The sequence below is a fragment of the Erithacus rubecula genome, assembly GCF_903797595.1.
Source record: "Erithacus rubecula genome assembly, chromosome: 2".
NCBI lineage: Eukaryota > Metazoa > Chordata > Aves > Passeriformes > Muscicapidae > Erithacus > Erithacus rubecula.
In genome coordinates, this window is record NC_136685.1 from 29262723 (window position 1) to 29281871 (window position 19149).

At 41.4% G+C, this 19149-nt stretch overlaps 1 protein-coding gene across 1 annotated transcript in view; it reads left to right on the forward strand.

Annotated features, from left to right (window-relative positions):
- Positions 1-335: 335 nt before the first annotated feature.
- Positions 336-19149, forward strand: part of CD109 (CD109 molecule) — a 64926-nt gene continuing 46112 nt past the window's right edge. Inside the window, exons 1-4 of the mRNA XM_079298970.1 lie at positions 336-553; positions 1371-1531; positions 15290-15318; positions 18891-19121. Coding sequence (XP_079155096.1) covers positions 489-553; positions 1371-1531; positions 15290-15318; positions 18891-19121 — 486 coding nt within the window. The 5' untranslated portion in view covers positions 336-488. The remainder of the gene's footprint in view (positions 554-1370; positions 1532-15289; positions 15319-18890; positions 19122-19149) is intronic.

Consider the following 19149-nt stretch of genomic DNA (forward strand, 5'->3'; position numbering starts at 1 on the left):
AGACCCAGAACCGTTCCCGACTCGCCTCCGAGCCCGAGCCCCGGGCCAGCGCGCCTCTGCGGGCTCTCCGCGTCTCTCCAAGTCTAGAAGCGGGCAGCTCTCCACAGCAGACTGCCTCTCTGCTCGGAGCTGCAGACAGAAAACATTGCTCTCGGTGCTGATTTAGTACGGTGTTGGGTTCTGAGAATCCCACCCGCTTCCCAGCTGCATCATGCCCAGGATGCGGGAGCTATGGCTGAGGGGGGATGCGGCACACCCGTGGGTATCTCAGCGCAGTCAGATGTGTGTTGCCGCCGGGCCGCCCACCGGCTCCGGGAACGCCCCGCGGGCGCTCCTGCGGCTGCCGCCGGCGGAGCGTGCCTGGCGCTGGGGCAGCGGCCGCCTCTCCCTTCCCTCCCCCGCTCGCCAAGGCACCTCCCGCCCGGCCACAGCCCCGGCCCCGGCCCTGAGCACAGCGGCGGGCTCACCGGCAGCGCGCACGGAGAGCCATGGCGCGGTCCCGCGATGCCCGCTTCTTCCTCCTCCTCCTTCTCTGCAGCTCCGCGGCTGCGGGGTACGTGGGGCTGGGGCGGGCGGGGGTGCGGGGCACCTCACCTTCCTTCCCTCCCGCCAGCTCGGGGGCTGCGGGGACAGCGCAGCCCTTCCCGGGGGTCCCGCCTGGCAGCCGGTCCTGGCAGCGGGCAGAGCAGCGTTTCCCCGGCCCGCCCGGCAGCCGGTCCCGGGAGCGGGCAGGGCAGCGCTTCCCGGGACTCTCGCCTGGCAGCCGGTCCCGAGAGCGGGCAGAGCAGCGCTTCCCGAAGCTCCCGCCTGGCAGCCTGTCCCGGGAGCGGGCAGGGCAGCGCTTCCCGGGGGTCCCGCCTGGCAGCCTGTCCCGGCAGCGGGCAGAGCAGCGTTTCCCCGGCCCGCCCGGCAGCCGGTCCCGGGAGCGGGCAGAGCAGCGCTTCCCGGGGCTCTCGCCCGGCAGCCGGTCCCGGGAGCGGGCAGAGCAGCGCTTCCCGAAGCTCCCGCCCGGCAGCCGGTCCCGGGAGCGGGCAGGGCAGCGCTTCCCGGGGCTCTCGCCCGGCAGCCGGTCCCAGCAGCGGGCAGGGCAGCGCTTCCCGGGGCTCTCGCCTGGCAGCCGGTGCCAGCAGCGGGCAGAGCAGCGCTTCCCGGGGCTCCCGTCCAGCAGCCGGTCCCGGGAGCGGGCAGGGCAGCGCTGCCCACGCACCGCCCTGCGTACCCGCTGCAGCCGCGGGGTGAGCATCACCTCCAGTCTTCACAGAGGAGAGCAACAGAAGAGTTTGGCAACATGGGGTTCTATGTCCTTATATGGACGCGGTTACTTTTTTTTTTTGAGAGTTTTTCACTCTTTGCCCGTTTGGACTTTCCAGACCTACCTTCCTTGTGGCAGCTCCTTGGAACATCAGGCCTGGAGCAAACTTGACTGTTGGGGTAGCTCTGCTGCCGGACAGCCCAGCACAGGTCACCGTAAAGGGAGAAGTGATCAGAGATAACGAGACTGTCTTGAGCAGGGAAATGGTCTTTGAGAAAGGTAAGAAAAGAATGGACTTGGTTTGGAAGTATTTCAATTTGCCTTCTCACAGAAACATTTTGTTCCTCCCAAAATAACACAGCTTCTACATGGTACTAAAATAGGAAATTTATTTTACCGAGTAGGAGCTGCTATGGGAAAATAGTCTTGTACATTGCTGGCTCTGTTTGGAGTTGGGCAACTGACCTGGATATGAGTGATTGCATGGGTGTGCAAACTGTCTGTGAACTCTGAAAATAATCAAATAGTAGTAAAGTGTGATGGATGTGGGATTTCTGAAGAACCAGGAAGTACTCTGGTCCATATAGTGGGGCCACTGTAGAAATACAGGAAGAGTTGCCTACTGTTAAGATGCAAAGTGGAAGCATGTGGAAGGAGTGGAACAAACAGGGTAATTCAGCAACTGGAGCTGCTTCTTCATGCACTAAGAAAGTAATGACCTGAGGACCATAAGAAAGTGAAGGTGACTGTCAGACACTTGGAAGCTCTGTGCATTTGAAGAAACAAGAATTTTTAAGGATCAGGAACTGAATTGTGGTGAGGCTGGGAATTGAAGATAAGTAAACATGAGAAGAGACTGATTTAATCTGTGCCACCAGGCAGGTGTAGTGGAAGTGGTGGGAGTTCTGAAGATCTGAGATATCCTTACAGAAAAGTGATGCTTTAATTGGAAGCATCACACCTTCATTTCAAAGCTTTCATAGCCTGTAGTGAAGATTGAGGCTTTGAGTGTGATGAAATGCATTTAAGCAGATAAAAAAAAAATTGATATAGAACTGAAACAAACCTAAACCAGACAACTTGTGTTGTTTTCTTTTGAAAGTAGAAGTTTTAAAAAGAAAATAGATTGTCTTCTTTTCTTCTCTAACTATACTGGCTTTTATTTCTTGCTTCTGTTCTGCTTTAACATAGAGTTCAGTGAGACTACATGAGTTTCAACCTGTCTGTTTTTGTCCTTCTCAACATTAAAAGCCAGACAAGCAACGGGTAATTCCAAGCTTGTGAAAATATGTGGCTGTCTCTATCTTCTGAGCACACAGAATAGTGCTTGACACTGAGAGCTGCTGAAGTCAGAATGAATGGTGGTATATGGCACTATATCACACTGGATACAGTGGGGAAAAAGGACAAATGCTGTAGTGAATTACTAACTTCTAATATTTTCCAGTCTTTTAAATATATCTTTAAATTTTTTATGCTTTTTTTACTTGATAAGTGAAACAAAAAAGAAAAAAAATAAAAGGTGCTGAGCATACTATGTATTTCCTCCTGCAAAATTCATAACAATCAATTTTTTCTAGTCAGAATTGTATAATCGGTTAGTAATTTGTTTTCTGTGAACAAATACGTCAGCGAAAGTGTTCAGGTTCAGGAGCAAGGGAACTCCCCTGTAAAAGAGGATGTAGTCTTGACGTGTAACTAAAGGTGTTACAAATGGGGATCAGTTCTGACTCAAAGAAAAAGCAAGTTGTCAGAGAGAAGCAAATGCAGCTTGTCAGAATAAGAACATAAATCTTTAAAACTTTCATTGAATAACACAGCAATCTTAAGATAAAATATGAAGTATTGTTGTTGCTGAGCTTAGTCTGTGACTGAAGGAGGACTGGAGGTTTTATCAAACCAGCTGTTGCATTTGAAGGAAAAAACCCAAGCATATCTCCAGGCACACAAAATCGTCTTTAAATTACATAATTGCTGCATATACTAGTGCCCAGAAAATGTTGATTTATCTGTCCCTGAGTATCTACCTTGGTTAGACTGCACATTCAATGGCACTGTTGCCTAAGCTGGCTCAATTATGCTCTGTAGTTTTCCTTGCATGGTGACAGCAAAAGCAGGGGATTAACTGCTCTGAGAAACTGATCTGACTGAAAAATGAAGTTTTTATTTTGTTTGAATGTTTTTTTAGGCAGACAGGTCCCTTGGTTCAATGTGCAAATGCTTGCACTGATGGAGCCGAGTTGGAAATTGAATGCTGGAGACATAGGACAGACTGAGAACACAGTTTTTATTAGAGGTGTTTAATCTGACAGGCCAAGTTCATTCAAGTACCTCAGTGCAAAAGGTATTACATACCTGTCAAATGCTTCTGCAGTTGTCTTAAATTAATGATTCAGCCTGGTTCTCTAGCAGCAGTTCAATATAATTCATATGGTGGTCTAAATTTTCGAAGTTAGCTCTTTGAGAGGACTGTATTGCATTAGAGGCATGGGTTTTTTAGTTTCTATAATATAATTCTTGCTTTTATAAGAACTAGAATGTTTACACTCTGATGGTTGATAAAACATTTACTATTCTAGTATTACTGGAAGTGGAATTATGATATATGGGTGATTCTTGGGCAGTTGTCTGTTAGAGAAACACTTTAGCAGTGGAGGTTCATTCCCATCATTATTGTGCTTTTTATATAACTAAGAGAAAATAAATATTAGAAAGTGGCTAGTGGGTATTTGGAATGAAGGAGAAAGTGTGCATGCACATGCATTTAAAGATATTTTTAGCTTGGCACAATATTCCAGAATCTAAATGTACTACATAGGAAAGGACATTGTTTAAGACCAGTATTTTGGTGCAGAAATCAAGTTAATTACATTTAATTGAGTGAAAAAAAACCCTAAATGTTTTCAAGAAGGAGGTTGCTGCAACAGGTAGACTTTGCATGAGCCAGCACAACCCAAAAAAATAGAACGCGTCACCAGGAGAGAATAGGTTTCCATTGCCTAGAGCAGATGCCAGGAGAGCACAAAGCACTAACTAAAGGCGTTTTTATGCACTGTACCAAGCCTTGACACACTTTCTGTGGAGATGCAGTATCAGAAAGATTCTCACCCTGATTGAAAGTGGCTGCAGAAGGTAACAATGGCTTGTGTGCAATTGGACCTGTTGGGTTTTCTATGTTAACAGCAGCAAAAAAGAAATTATGGGAATAACAGATGAACAAATTACATTCCCTGCACGAACAACTTGATCTTTAGTGATTGCAGTGAAGGGTGACTCTTGCCTTGCATATTTATCCAGTCATTGCTAATAAAGATGTAGTATGAAGTGGCAGAATATGTTTTCTTAAGGGTTTGCTACCCAGACATTGATGTTTGTGTTAGTGTACGAGAAATCTTATACCTTAATTGTGAGAGGTTCTGAAAAGTATTTTCTGTGTTGGTGCTAGATTATTTTGGAAAGAATAAGTAGCATACAAATTGGAAAAAATACTTAGTTTTCAATGTGTAATGAAGTGTCATCATTTACCCAACAGCATGAATGTTTTTAATTCTAAAGAATATGATTCATTAGTTAAAGCTTTTTCTATATAAGGTACAACATAATGTATTTAAGGCAAGACGAGTGAGAATTATGTGAACTTACTGAAAAATTTGGTTTAATTACTTTAAATTACATGAAAAAAATACAGTAAATTGCTTGTACATGTTAATTAATTTATGCTGCTTTTCTGTATTTCCAGACAGGAGTACACTTACTTGTTAACAGAGATTACTGAGCTAGAGCATGGTAAATACTCAGCTAGGATTTATGAAGCATGATGGTTTGTGAGAATGTTTGTCAAGCTCAGACATGTAATGATCCTCCATAGAGACAATGGAAAAATCTCCTTGTACCAGAAGGTGTGTTTTACATACTTAATAATATGATTCTGACCACATCAGTATGAGAAACAGTGAGAAACACTAGGAATAGTAAGTTGTAAAGTAATACCTAAATGGGAGTGAATGGCCTAAAACTGTCAGTCCCTGTTATTAGGCTTGAGTTGTCTCTGTACCTTATGTCAGGAAAAAATGACTGAGTTATTGGTGATTATGCTGTCTGTGCTGAAAATCTGTGGGGTGTAAGGTGAGAAAAAAACCCAACAGGTTTCTGTGCCTATTGCTGAATCCATCCTGCTAACAGAGCCATTAAGTTTGCAGAAAAATGCAGCTAACAATCCCATCCTGCACTTGAGCTTTATTTTATTGTTTGGATGCAGTTTGAGATTTGAGGGAAAGAGTAATTCTGTGACTCAGGGCTTACGTGTTTGTACATGAGGTTTTTCTGGTCACCATGTTCTTTGTCGATATCCAGCCAAGAAGGGTGTGGCAGATTGAGCACTACAGGCTGTTTCACAGCCTGAGTTAGCTCTTTGAGAGGACTGTATTGTATTAGAGGCATGGGTTTTTTTTAGTTTCTATAATATAATTCTTGCTTTTATAAGAACTAGAATGTTTACGCTCTGATGGTTGATAAAACATTGACTATTCTAGTATTACTGGAAGTGGAATTATGATATTATTATGACAGTACCTTCAGAAGGATGGGATAAAGCAGAAATGCAGACAGAGAGGGCAACTCAACAGAAAAGGGAATATTACATGTCCCAGTGTGCAGTTCCCTGTTGCCACTGTGAACTGGAGGGGCTTTGCAGTTTTTAGGAAAGGGAGGAGAGAGAAGAACAAACTACAGTTTATAAGCTGTGAATTAGGGAAAAAGGTGATGACAATAAACAGGAATTGGTAGGTAACATGCTATCAGAAACAGGAAGGGAAGAAAAGGGCAAAAATTCCTGAGGGATTCACACTAAGTACACATTAGCAGAGCAGAGAGGTAAGAAATGAAGTAATTAAATACAATCTAAATTGGCCAAAAAAAAAAACCAGAGAGGGAAATCTGTATGTACAAACTGTAAATGAGATCGTGTTACAAAGGAACTCAAAGTGGTAGTGTGGATAACAAAGGACAAAACTGGTAAGGCTAAACCATCAGTAGGAAAGAATGTGAAGGACAGTAAGGCAAGGTTTTTAAATGCTGTGTTGGTAGCAAGAAAGCTAGGAAAGGATGTGGCTTGCTACTCTGGTGATTAATAATGCTGAAAGGAAGTAAGCGTTCAGTCTTCACTAAGAAGATCAACTAACTCATGGAAAAGACTCAAGAATTAAGGTAACAAAAGAATGCATTGGTCAAGTAGGTCTTTAGGCTTGATAAAATTAGCTGTAGAATATTTAGGGGATTGACTGAAATAATTTAAAATCTGCTAGTGAAGTTCTGAGAGAGTGAGTGAACAGAGTGGTTCTGGAAGATTGAAAACCTTCAGAGAAAATGTGTTGCATTGTGGGTTGGCAAGGGTTGTAGGTGGAGAAGAAGCAGGATTTTGTTATATTTTGATTTTACTTAGGCTTTTGATAGTCTGGTATGGCACTCTGACCAGCCAGCTGGGGAAGCAGGGATAGCATGAAATTCTTATTTAATATGTTTGTGGCCGGATGAAAAATAGTGTTCATCAAGTAAGTCTTAGTGGTTCATTCTCAAACTGGAAATGGGTAGCCCTGAAACTGTATTGTTTGATATGATTGACATGGATGAAAAAGTAAGAATGTTTATTAGATTAGTGAAGGGTTGGTAAGGACACTGGGAGAAAGGATTGGATTTTGAGCACGTTTTGGCAATACCAGAAATGATTGGGGGAAAAACTTGAGTGTGATTCACTAGAACTCTGGAGCTAGTGCATAGTTCTGCTTTAGCTGATGAATAAAAGAACATGTGCTTATTGGGTGGGGAACAAGGTGATGCAGTCCTGCAGAAAAAGAGGTGTGTGTGTGGGGGGGGGAGGTGATGGTTTAAAGGTAACAGAAGGTGAAGGCTTGTAAGGAATACTGTGGTGCTCAAGAGAGAAAGTAAACATTGCACTCAGAGGTATACACACAAATATTTTCTGAAGTCTATGAGAAAGTATTCTAGTAATCTTCATGGCCTAATTAGGCATACTGGGGAATGCTGTGTTTGATTTTTGGCACTCATCATGGAGCCTGTGAACCAACTGGAGAAATGCCAGGGAGAGCAGAGAGAAGGATATGTGATCTCTCAGGAGACAAGTTCAAACCTGACAGAAGAAGATGAGCCTTCCTATGAGATGAAAATAAATTGTGGAACTCCATGTCCCAGTTGTTGTGGATGGAAAACATGATTGCACAAATTTACAAGACAAAAGTCCGTGAAGGATTGGCCCAGTGTAAAGACACACAGATTGCATAGGCTGAGTAGGGTACCCCAGGAGGGATCACTGTGTACCTGTTTGCTTTTTATGCTTTTCTGATGTCTGTCCTTGGCCATTGCTGAAGATGGGGTCTTAGGCCAAACAGACTTTGGTTTGACTCTGGCAGTCTCTTCTACATTCTGGAAAGCATGTGAGGAGAGATAGGAGGAACTGGTGTGAAGTGTCAGGAGAAGTGTGTGATACACCTATGTACTATTAAGTACATTAAAAGTAGCTTTAAAGAGAAAAGAGTGGGAGCTAACAGTAGATGGGTCTAAGGTGATGTCCTTAGGGGTGTCTAGTTAGAAGGAGATCCAAGCTGAAGTACTGACTTAGAGAAATATCTGTGGAGGCAGGAAGCAGTTGGGAAATTAATGAGTCTCCAGTCATGGAGGGGTGACTTCTCTTTTCATGAGATTGTCAGCACTGGCAGTGTTGCTGATTTCTGTGCTGTGCTGTCCATGACTAGCTGTTTGTGAAGGCAGAGTTGAGGTCCTGTCAGCAGGGATTGCATAGCAAGTGTCAAGAGATGATGCTGGTTCAACTAGATTCACTGCAGTCCAAATAACTATGTGCATAGAAAACATGGTTACAGACAGTGACAGACCACTTCTTCAGGTTCCTGGAGGTATAGCTGTGAGGTCCAGGTGTTTATTTTGTATGGTTAGGGATTTATATTTATTTTACTTTACTTACTGATGAAGGAAGTCTCTGGTACTATTTCTTTATATTCAAATAATTTTATTGCCTCAGAAAAATTATGTGGCTTTGCCATCACAAACTTTGAGTGTGTTCCAGCAAATGGAAGAAAACCAATATGAGAATGAACCTCCTTTTACTCCCTCTGAGCAGAAATTTCAATAGATTATGAATATATTGTTTGCAGTGAATGAGTTTGAAAGTTGAGAATGAGTTTGACTTTTGAAATTTTTTTCCAGTCACAGCAATTGATGTGATGAGGGTGGTGTTAATACTGCCAAATGTCTGGCATGTACAGGCTTAGCCATTTTTTGTCCTAATGTGATTTTCCTGTGTTTTAAGTTGGAATAAAAACTGCAGCTGCTTTAAATTACCTCGATAGTGGCTTTGTCTGTGTTTATTTCATGGACATCAGAATGGATAATAATGGTGGCCAGTAGTGCCTTGACAGCAGAATGTGGAGATGTGTATGAGTTTGTGTGTTTGTGCATAGTCACCAAGGGGATGAAGTGCATTTCACATTTAGTTGTGTAAAAGGCTTGAGTCTGAGATTTTCTGTATAGTTTCACAGACTGGGTCTGATATGAAGAAAGTTTCCTGTGTAGTATTCAAAAATTGCTTTCCTAACAGCTGTAAATTTGTAATTCCTGGCAGTATAGTTGCTATAGTATGTAGGCAGTGGTAATGTCGTGCTCATGACAAGCAGTCCATGGATGGCTCTAAGGTTTGTCTTGGGGAAAAAAGTTGAAAAGAAGCTGTACTTGAGTTTAAGCAAGATAGTGTCTTTTAATCAGAGACCTTCTGGATAGCTCTCAGAAGGTCTCTGATTAAAAAGATATTTAGTTTTGGAAATATGAAGCTGTTACGTTTTCCTACCCAGCATGCAATGTCTTAGATAAACCAGAGAGTGTTTTCTAAGTATTGTATTCTTGCAACTGGCTGATCTCTGACTGCTCAGCTGAAAGTGGCAATAATAGTATAATCCATGGAGTTAGTTGGTTGACTTTAGAAGGCTGAGTGAAGAATTAAATATCTGACTTATGCTCTAAGTCTAAAAAGGACCAGTCAGCAGGAAGCTTCTATTTGCTTGGGGAAGGGGTGTGGCAGGGCAAAGGAAGAGGTGCCCAGCCATCAGCAGTATCTGCTGGTCTGAGAGGGTGGGAGATGATGGTTTTCCTTAAGGGAAGGTCTGACAATGCTGATGAAGAAGAATGGCTGAATCAGTAGAAGAGGCAAGCAGAGGGGTACCATGACTCCTTTGCCATGTAAGGTAGAAAGACACAGAGAATGCTGTGGTCAGGGGCAGAGAAGAGGAAGGACAGTGCCTCTTCTGTTCATACCTTCTGGTAAATCTGCATCTCTTCTGTCCTGGCCAAGAGTTTTTCTGGATGTGCTATGGTTGGGTTTCTCCCACTCTTCTGATCATGGAGATTAGGGAAAAACTTTCCTGTTTAGGTGGAGAGGGGTTTTTTCCTAGTTGTCAGAAAAATATCCTTACACTTCCCATTGCAGACCAAAAGTAGAACTTGCTACCAACTGCAGAGTTTGGTAAAACATAGCTTTAATCACAAAAACATCTGTGCACTCAGCCTTTCTTCTGTCCTCCAGGCCTGTGGTACCCTGTCTCTTGACCAGACCCTTATGTGGTAAACTTTGGTCCAGTTTAGATTATTCCTCCTATCTCCTTACATCTTTCTCCATACTAGCACTGCTGCCTTACCTCTCTCTCCCCCTCTTTATAATTTCTGAGTGCTTTTAGCCTCCAGGTTTGCAAAAACAACTGAAAAGGATCAGGGGTGGAGGAAATAGGGAGGAGGGTAGGAATTGGCTGTGGATGGAGATGTATGTAGTGCTGGCAGGGTTTGGGAGGTTTTTTGCAGCAAGTTATACCCCTTTGCTACTGGCCTGTTGGCCTCATTTGGCTTTGGATGTCAGCCCAAATGCTGATGTCCCCTGGCAATCCCTGTTGTGAGTTTGGGTTCTACATTGCCCCTCCTTCTGTAATCGTGCCAAACTGAGCCATAACTTTACAGATCTTAAGCCATTGCTGTTTTCTGGGCTATTTGTGTAAATAATCAGAGCTAATTTGGGTGATAGCTTTAGCATGATAGATTAGGAGTATAACATATTTAAAGCAAACTGTGAACTCAACAGATTTGCAGGTATTCTTTGAAGAATAAGTATTTTTCGTGTTTTTCACATCCTGGGTGGCTTAGGCCTTGGTATTGCTGCTTCCTTTTTATATTTTTTTATTTTTAATATCACAAAAATAGTATATATTTTAGATGGGAATAAAAGTCCGGAAGGATGTTGAAGAACACTGATTTTTATTTTTTTGATGTGAGTTTTTAAAATTGATTCAGCAGTAGAAAATAACTCCGTTTGCCTCTACAAAGAAAATGTTTTTCTGTAAACTTTTCCTAGAACATGGATTTATGAACACAGCTGCCAGAGCAAAGATGTGACATAATTCAGTAAATTAGCCTGAAGTGATTCCAGTTATATTTTTTCTGTTCTGACACATTACTAAGAAGATTTGAGGACATAGGTAGGAAAGTTTAAGTAGAAATGTTAGTAGCAGTACTTGCCACGTGAGCTAGAATATACAGTCAGTGCTGGCTTTATGTAAATGAGGGACTGAAGTGCTACTGATATATATTGGCACAAGCTCTAGTTCATTGTGCCAAGCCATACAGTCATTTTCCTAGAACCTCCATCCTTTTTTAGGGGTGGAAACTGAAACACTTATGACTAGTCCTAGTGGTGTCATCTTAAGAAGGGGTAGCATAAGTTTCTGTGTTTGGGTCAGGCCCGTGCAGTGGGAAGAATTTAAGATGCCATTTTTTGTGCAGCTCTCCCTAAGTCTAAAAAAGCCATGCATGTGTTCACATATAATTTTTTATATTTGCTTTATTGATAATAATACTATTAGACAGACAAAAAATGGCGGGGTAGAAAAATAATTTAATATACTACTGACATGTCACTCCCACACTGCCTTTGATTCTTCTACTGGGCAATCCTAAATGCCAAGGATTCTGAGGAAAAGGGGACAGGACAGTGTGGCATTTGTTTCCACTGTATTTCTGTGTATTTTCTCAGTACAGTAGTTGTTGAATGAATGCAGTACAAGTCTCAGCAATTCTGTGAAAGAAATGGTTTTGCAAATGACGAAAATAGAGATTTTTTTTCTTGAAGGCTCATGTGGCTTCTGTTGGGATTTTTGGTAGTTTGTTTTTTAACTTTCTGCGAGATTAGTCTGGAGCAGTCCATTGAATTTTTCATGTTCCCCCTGAGACAAAATAATGGAAGTATTCCCTAACTAATCTCTTGTGGTAGCAGGGACTCATACTCTTGCCTGGTTGTTCCCTGCTATGTCCCACTCCAGTTGTGCTGGTGACTGCTGCTGTGGAGAGCAGATGGAATGAGTCAGGAGGAAGCATTTTGTGGTTTGCACTGCTTGGTGTAGGTGGCTTAGCCGTTCTGGGCTCCTTTCTAAACCTTCTTCTTCTGCCTGGAGTTAGTTATCAACTTCATAACTGAAGGGATTCTTTGCATGGATGTGTTGAAGAAGACTGTTGCCATTTCTGAAGACAGTAGATGCCAGACTTGACTGATTTTGTGGAAGCATTACACAGTGCATGTGGGTCAAAGTCAGCTGCAGGGCTAGCTGTTCGACCATAGTTAATTCCTTGCAAACCTGAAATTGGTATGTGATTAAATATAACTTTAATTCATCAAGGGAACAGAAAAATTGGTGAATTTCCGCTATTCAGCATTGGCATAAAGGAAATGTTTTGCTTATAGCTCTTGCTTGAGCATGTCCAAAGGCATCCCTAGGCATAGTTGAGCAGAGCTCCACGGAATTGACTGCAGCTTGATTGTCTCTGAGAACATGGGAAAATCTTGCATGACAGGGGAATCCACTGCAATGCTGAAGAATTTCAGATCTGCTCAGGCTGCTCAATTCCTAGCAAAATAATTACGTAGTGACATAAATTGGAAGATTACCTCATGCCCTGGAGCCTCTTTTATGATTCTCACTGGCTGGGAATTACACAGTGCTCTGGGCTTTATCACAGCAGCCAGGGAGGCTGTGGCACCCTAGCACTGCCTCAGAAGGCAAATCCTTTCTGAGTTGCACAAATGCAACTGTGATATAAATCTCCCTCCTCCCCAGTCTTTCCCCATCTGCATTACGTTTTTACCTAGCTCAGACCTGATGTTAGATCTCCCAGGCTTGGGAACAGAAAAGAAACCCTGCCAGAAGATTTCTGTTTTTTTGCATGCCACTGGTTCTCAAAACAGGTGTAGGCAAGCAGGAGTGCCCTGGTGTGGAAGCTCTGAAGTGCCTGCCCTGTTAATGCTGCTTTGCAAGCTGGTAGATGCTGCACAGGACTTAGTGCAGTAGTTCCTTCATCCCTCTGACCTTGCAGTGTGTGGGTACCAGTGTGTCTGCACTGGTGGGGTAGAGATGGAAATAGAAACCTGTGGTGTGGGCTATGGTACAAATACCAGATTTGTGATTGGTGTCTCCTAGTGTACTGAAGTCACTCCTGTAGCCATTGCTGTAATTAGCTGTGTGGATTAGATTGAAGCTAGCCTAGCAGAATTTAACCATGTGCATGTCCACTCAGACACATGGTAAATGGTTTCTATTCCTTGTTAATAACCAATTATTAGCAGTGACAAAGTTGTTTGTTTTTTTTTTTTTTTTTTTTTGTTTGTTTGGGTTTTTTTTTTGGTATGGTGGGTTGTGGTTGTGGTTGTACAGACCCCAGCTTTAGCACTGCCTTATTTCACAGATAGAAGGAAACAAGAGAAAGGTTAGGGTTTTATTGTATAACAGAGAAATTTCAGGAGGTAACTTTGTACCATCTCTGTTGCTAGTTACCATGCATCTTACTCTCTTTACAGTGAAATATAATCCCCTAAGAAAAATTCTTCCTACTTAACAGTAACTCACTCTGTCGTTCGTTAGGCAGACATAAGTTTCCTTTAGCTAAAATTATGTCTCTTAGTGCAGTTGTTTGAGCATGGGGGTGTTTGGGTGGATATATGGAATAAATAGATCAGTGCATCTAGAGGTGTTTATATTGCCTGTGGATCAGGTACTCTGCAGGACTTCATAATGCCTCTCCTGTGTGCCAAGCAACCTTGGCCAAGAGTGGGGGCTCCCTGCCATTGTGAATTGGGAAGTTTGTCCTCTCCACTGGCTACTGAGAAAAGTATTTTGCCAGCCACTCCTGTCTGGAAAACCTCAAAGGCCAGTGGGGTTGCTCAGAGTTAATGACTACATGAGATGCTTCTTAAGTGGAGAGAAGGATGATACAAAAAAAAAAAAAAAGTAGGTTTAACAGCAATGTAGGTTTAACAGCAGCATAAAATGTTGTGGAAAGAACTGTAGGCCCAGTACTGCCCATGCCTGTTAAGGTTTTGAACACCAGAATGAAGTACTGGAGTGTGCTACCCACAGGCTTCATTTGTGGGATGTGAGTCATTTGGTATAGCCCAGTTTATAATTTGGATAGATGGTACATACTGGGTAGCATTTTTCCTTTAGTGGTCTGCCAGCAGTCAAGACAACCTGTATTCAGTTCATTGAGATTCCTTTTGTTTGCCTTTGTCAGAAGAAAGAATTGACTTCTAAAACTAACATTTATTGAAATTCAGATTCAAATCTGATTGCTTCTTCTTGGAATGCCTTTACGTCCAGGATCAAGAAGGACATAAATAAATATATGTTTTTTCTTACTCTATGAAACAGTTCTGTATAAGATAGGTGTCAACCCGTGGCTTTTTAGGAGATACAAAAAGGTCTAACTAATAGAACCAGCAGAAGCAAATAGGAGTCAGCAGCGTGCCTTGGCAGCCAAAAGGGGGAGCCACATACTCGAGGGGTGCAAGCACAGCATCACCAGCCGATGATGAGAGGTGATTGTCCCGCTGCAGTCAGCCGTGCTGCTGCCCCACTCTGAGTACTCCGTGCACTTCTGGGCTCTGCAGTGCTAGAAGGTCCTTCAGTGCATCTAGGAGGGCAGCAAAGCTGGCAACAGGGCTCAAAAGCAAATCCTGTGAGGAGCAGCTACAGGCTTTTGGTTTCTGTAGTCTGGCTGGGGCACTCCCATTGGCATCTACAGCTTTCTGGGGAGGGGAGGTGGGGACTGAGGTGTGATCTCTTCTGCCTGGTATCCAGTGGTGGGAGGTGTGGAATGCTTGAGAGCTGCAGCAGGGGAGCTTCAGACTGGGCATTAGGAAGCATTTCTTTACTGAGAGAGTGGTCCACCACTGGAACAGGTTTCCTAGATATGTGACTGATGCCTGAAACCTGTTAGTGTTTAAGAGGATTTTGGACAATGTCCTTGATAACATGCTTTAACTTTTGGTGAGCCCTGAAGTGATCAGGTCCCTTCCAACTGGAATGTTCTGTTCTATTCTGTTCTATTCTATAATTCATGATGTAATTAAGATAAGAGCTGTGGCACTAATGGCTTAATGATATAATGATATCCAGGAGTTTAACAGAACATTTATTGGATTCTAAAAATATTTGAGACAACATTATCTAAAAGAGTTAGAGCAATAAGCTGTATTAACCCAAATATATTGATATGTTAGTTACTTTTCCCCATGGTGACATAATTCCGTGAGGTTGATTCTGGGTGCTCCTTTGCTTAAGAGTGATAAATCCTGTGCATGGTTTCTAAAATTTTAGTTCTTGTCTGGGCTGCAGAATCAATGGCAGATAATAACTTGGGTGGCATAGAGAGTTGAATGGATCATAAAAGCATTTCAGTCTCTGTGAATGTAAAGAAAAGTGTTTAAGCAAAGAACATGGACAGCAGCTCCCACCAAACAGAGAAGTAATGTTGCTGCAGGTTGGTGTTCGTAGTTTTGCAGCACTGCAAAAGGTATCTCACATTTGCATTAGCCATGTAAGGGGATTGCTCTTCTAAGATAATGTTGGTGTTTTGATAAGTTTATAGTAGTTAATGTCACAGATTTCTGACAGTGTGATATTTTTTCCTTTTTTTTTTCAGATACCTTTGGGACTCTTGTTCTTCCAGTAGTAAGTATGTTTTTCCTTCCCTCCTTCCTCAGAAAATGTTGACTCCCTGTAATTTACCACCTGTGGTGTTGATGATAGTCTCAGATGAGTGTATTTACTGACCAATAAATCAAGGATTTTTCAGATCAAATGCTCTGCAGCTTGTTAGAAATAATTACAGGACTTGAGAGCTGATTTCCAGCATCAGCACAAACTATCATAATACTTGAACATAGAAATTTGATTTATGGCTTTTTTTTACCAGCTGATACCTACATTTATATTTTAGACACACCATGAAAACTAGCAACAGCTGAAAAAATTGTGCAAAGCAACAGTTGAGAAATACTAAAATAAAAATATATTTATATACAATCTTTATAAGGGTTTGGCAATGCATATTCAGTGAAAGCACATAAAAACCCCCAAAATTATATCTTGCATTGTGTGTTGTGTATGAATCCTAAATTTATGATCCTGAATATCCATCTTGAAAACCCAATCCAAAGAATTATGTATTTATATCACTAAAAAAGTTTTACCAAAGTCTTCTATAAGTCTGGGTATCCCTTAATCCAGTGGCTTTATTTTCTGTTCTGAAATAATCTGTCTCTGATTAAATAATCTGGATATATTTGATAGATGGATAATCAGTAACAATGAGCAGCTCAATGTTATGAAGATTACTAGGTTGAAATGCATCTGTATGAACTATACATTAGCAAACATAGAAAATTCTGTTAGTTAAAAAAAAAAAAAATTAAGTTAACAAGTTCCTTAATATAATCTGGCCAGATTTGAAAATGTTCAAACACCTAAAACTAGGCAGGGTATTTTCCTCCCTCTCTCTCTGCTATCTAAAGTGATGAAAATTGACTTATTTTTTAACTGCAAGATTTTCTATCCATTTGTGTAGCCACAGAAAACTTAGGTTTTGTCAAAAGTGTAATTTGCTGGTAGCAGAAGGTGGGTAATGAGTTTCTGGATTCAGCCTCATCCTTTCCAGAGGAAACAGTAGCTGCTTTGTCTGAGGTTCTCGTGGTGGTGGCTGGTGTAGTCAGAAGTACGTGAGATGGCCTTTTTCTCTCTGGTGTTAGGACTGCCAAAGTGGGGATAGTAATCTCATTCATTTGGGATGTTTTGACTAAGATAAAATATTTTCACAGCAAGTTCCTACTACTTAGTGTTAAAAGCTGCCTTGCTCGTATTTGGGTTGAGAAACAACCCTTTAGAGAAGGAGTTGGTGGGGCTGAGTTAGTCACTATTACTGTAGCAATTGTGGAAATGTATTAGTGCAGTTTCTGGCAGCACAGATGTGTGAAACAGAAGGTGGGTTATGTTGCACCTAAGCTACACTACCATGGCAATGCAAACCTCATTGTCTCTGACCTTTGCATCAAGAAAGGCAGTTTCGTCACCATGTTTAAGGAAGAAAAGATATTTTGAAATAAAACAACTATAAAAATCTAGGGAGGAACCCATGCTATCTATTGTTATTTGTGGTAGGAAAGGGATACAGGAAAATTGATATTCTCTAAATGGCATTTATAGAAGATTTACATTTTTAAAGAAGAAATTGAAGACAGTACTTGCAAGCCTGTTAAAATAATGCTGTTAAGAGTACAATTCACTGCAATGATGAAACAAAACAAGGTTATTTTCCCCCATTTTGATTTTGAATGACTATAATGTGTCCTGGATTTCTTGTAGCAAATCCTATCTGCTTTTCAGGGATTACAACTTCTTTTAGAAATGGTAATATTAATAAATTAATATTTGAGATAATAATAAGGTAGTATTTGACAGATGCAGTAGCTAAGGCTGTTCCTTTTATTTAAGATATTGCAGAATACTTGGCATGGAATTTGGAGGGTGTTGAAATATGTGAATCATATGTTCTTGGCAATGTGTCTACAAAAACCAGCTGAAGAAAAATGCAAAATCCGTTTCACTGTGGAACTTTGCATCTAAAATTTCATTCTATAAATCCAGATTTTAAAGGGGGGATGTCTTTTTCCCATGTCATCATAGGCCTACTTATGGGTGAAAAAAGAGCCTTTTTATTTTTCCCCCTTGATTTTTTTCCCCAGCTTGTTTTTAAAAACAAAGTCAGCAGAGAGAGATGGAATTGTAGTTGATTCCTCTTTTTAGGTAAACAGACAGAGAAGGAAATGTTTTCTCTACAGACATTTGCATCTACCTCATTTGTCACACAGTGACATTTTCCCATGTTTGTGAATCCCTGTTACCTCACTGTGCACTGTTAAAATGAGCTTTGACAGCAGTACAGCCTTTCTTTATAGCACTTGGTAGGATGCTTTTGAAGTGCTGTGCCTGGTGAGTTAACAGCTGTAATTTTCATTACAGTGCAAGAGGAGTGCTTCAGTTCCATATGTTATGCTCAAAAATGCAAGCCTGTCTGCTTTAGTTGTCTTAACTTCAGAGGTTTTACTCCAGATTTGTAGTTTCAACTCCAAACAGAAGCATGTGACTTTTAAGCTTTTCAGCAGGTCTGCTTGCTGGAACGAGCTGTGTGCTGTGTTAAAACCCTGAAACCCTCCCCCTTCTTCAAAGAGACATTCTGGTGGTGCAGAAGCCAGCAGATGGGCTGGGGTGTCCCTGGGGTCTGTGATTGTGTGTGGAGGCTCTGCTCAAGTAAAATTCCGGTGTGCTGCAGCATCTCTGCTTTAAGCCTTTCAACCCCTGTGACTGGGATTCCTCCCAGCTAACTTTAGGAAATGAAGTGATGCATCTGAATTATGAGCTCTAGATTTCCTCTGTGCACTGGAAAGAGACAGAGAGAGAGAGACCAGTGCATGATTACTCTGATCTTATGTGGTCTAAATTTCCTTGCCAGTGATATGTCTCTTCTGCCAGCACTGAAGGAGCCTTCAATGTCTATCTAAAATAAGTTAACCATATAAAATTTCTATTCCTTTATTTCTTAATATTTTTGCAAGAATAATTTTACTTTTTAAATGAGTCACAGTATATGCTGTAATTATGAATTATGAAAGTGAAATGAGACAAAATCAGTGAGGTTGCTATTGAAAAGCAGTAGCTCACCTCATGAGAAATTAATTCTGTATTTGATTTTTCTGCCCCATAGGACATAAAGCTAAAGACTGTAAAAAAGCAAGTGCAAAGTTCTCCTACTCTCTTGCTTATCTTGCTTACACGTACCTTCAGATATTTTATTTTTGGAAAATTTATTAGCAAAAAGCAATGAAGAAAAATATTAACACATTATATCAAACCAAAGAAATTTCTAAATAACTGAAAAGAGAGAGCACAATCTATGTATGTGTAAGACTTTGAATTGTGTATGAATGCATAGATACTTACGTTGTTGAAAACGTGATTACTACTTAAAATTAGATGGAAATGGTTGAAAAGATGATTCTGATAATACCTTTTCTGGTAACTGTTGAAATAGCACATTATAGTAATGAATAAAATCCCCTTTCTCTTTTTGAGAATTTACAGAAGTTGACAAGTTCAGGTATATATTAATTCTTTATATCAAATGTTTTTTAAGCAATAGTGTCTTCAAGAATATTTTTGCTACCTAACAGTCACTATTTCTTTTCAAGCTGCCTCTGAACAGTGCTCCTGGGAATTATGAATTACTGGTGGAGGGCCATGCTAATGGCCAGCACATCTTCTCTAACCGTACCAGCCTGGTGTACACGTCAAAAAGCACCTCTGTATTCATCCAGACTGACAAATCTATGTACAAGCCAGGACAAGATGTGCTCTTCCGGATTGTCACTGTCTATCCTGATCTTAAACCTTACAAAGTGTCTCTGAATATATTCATCCGAGTAAGTATCCACAGAAACATAGATGTTA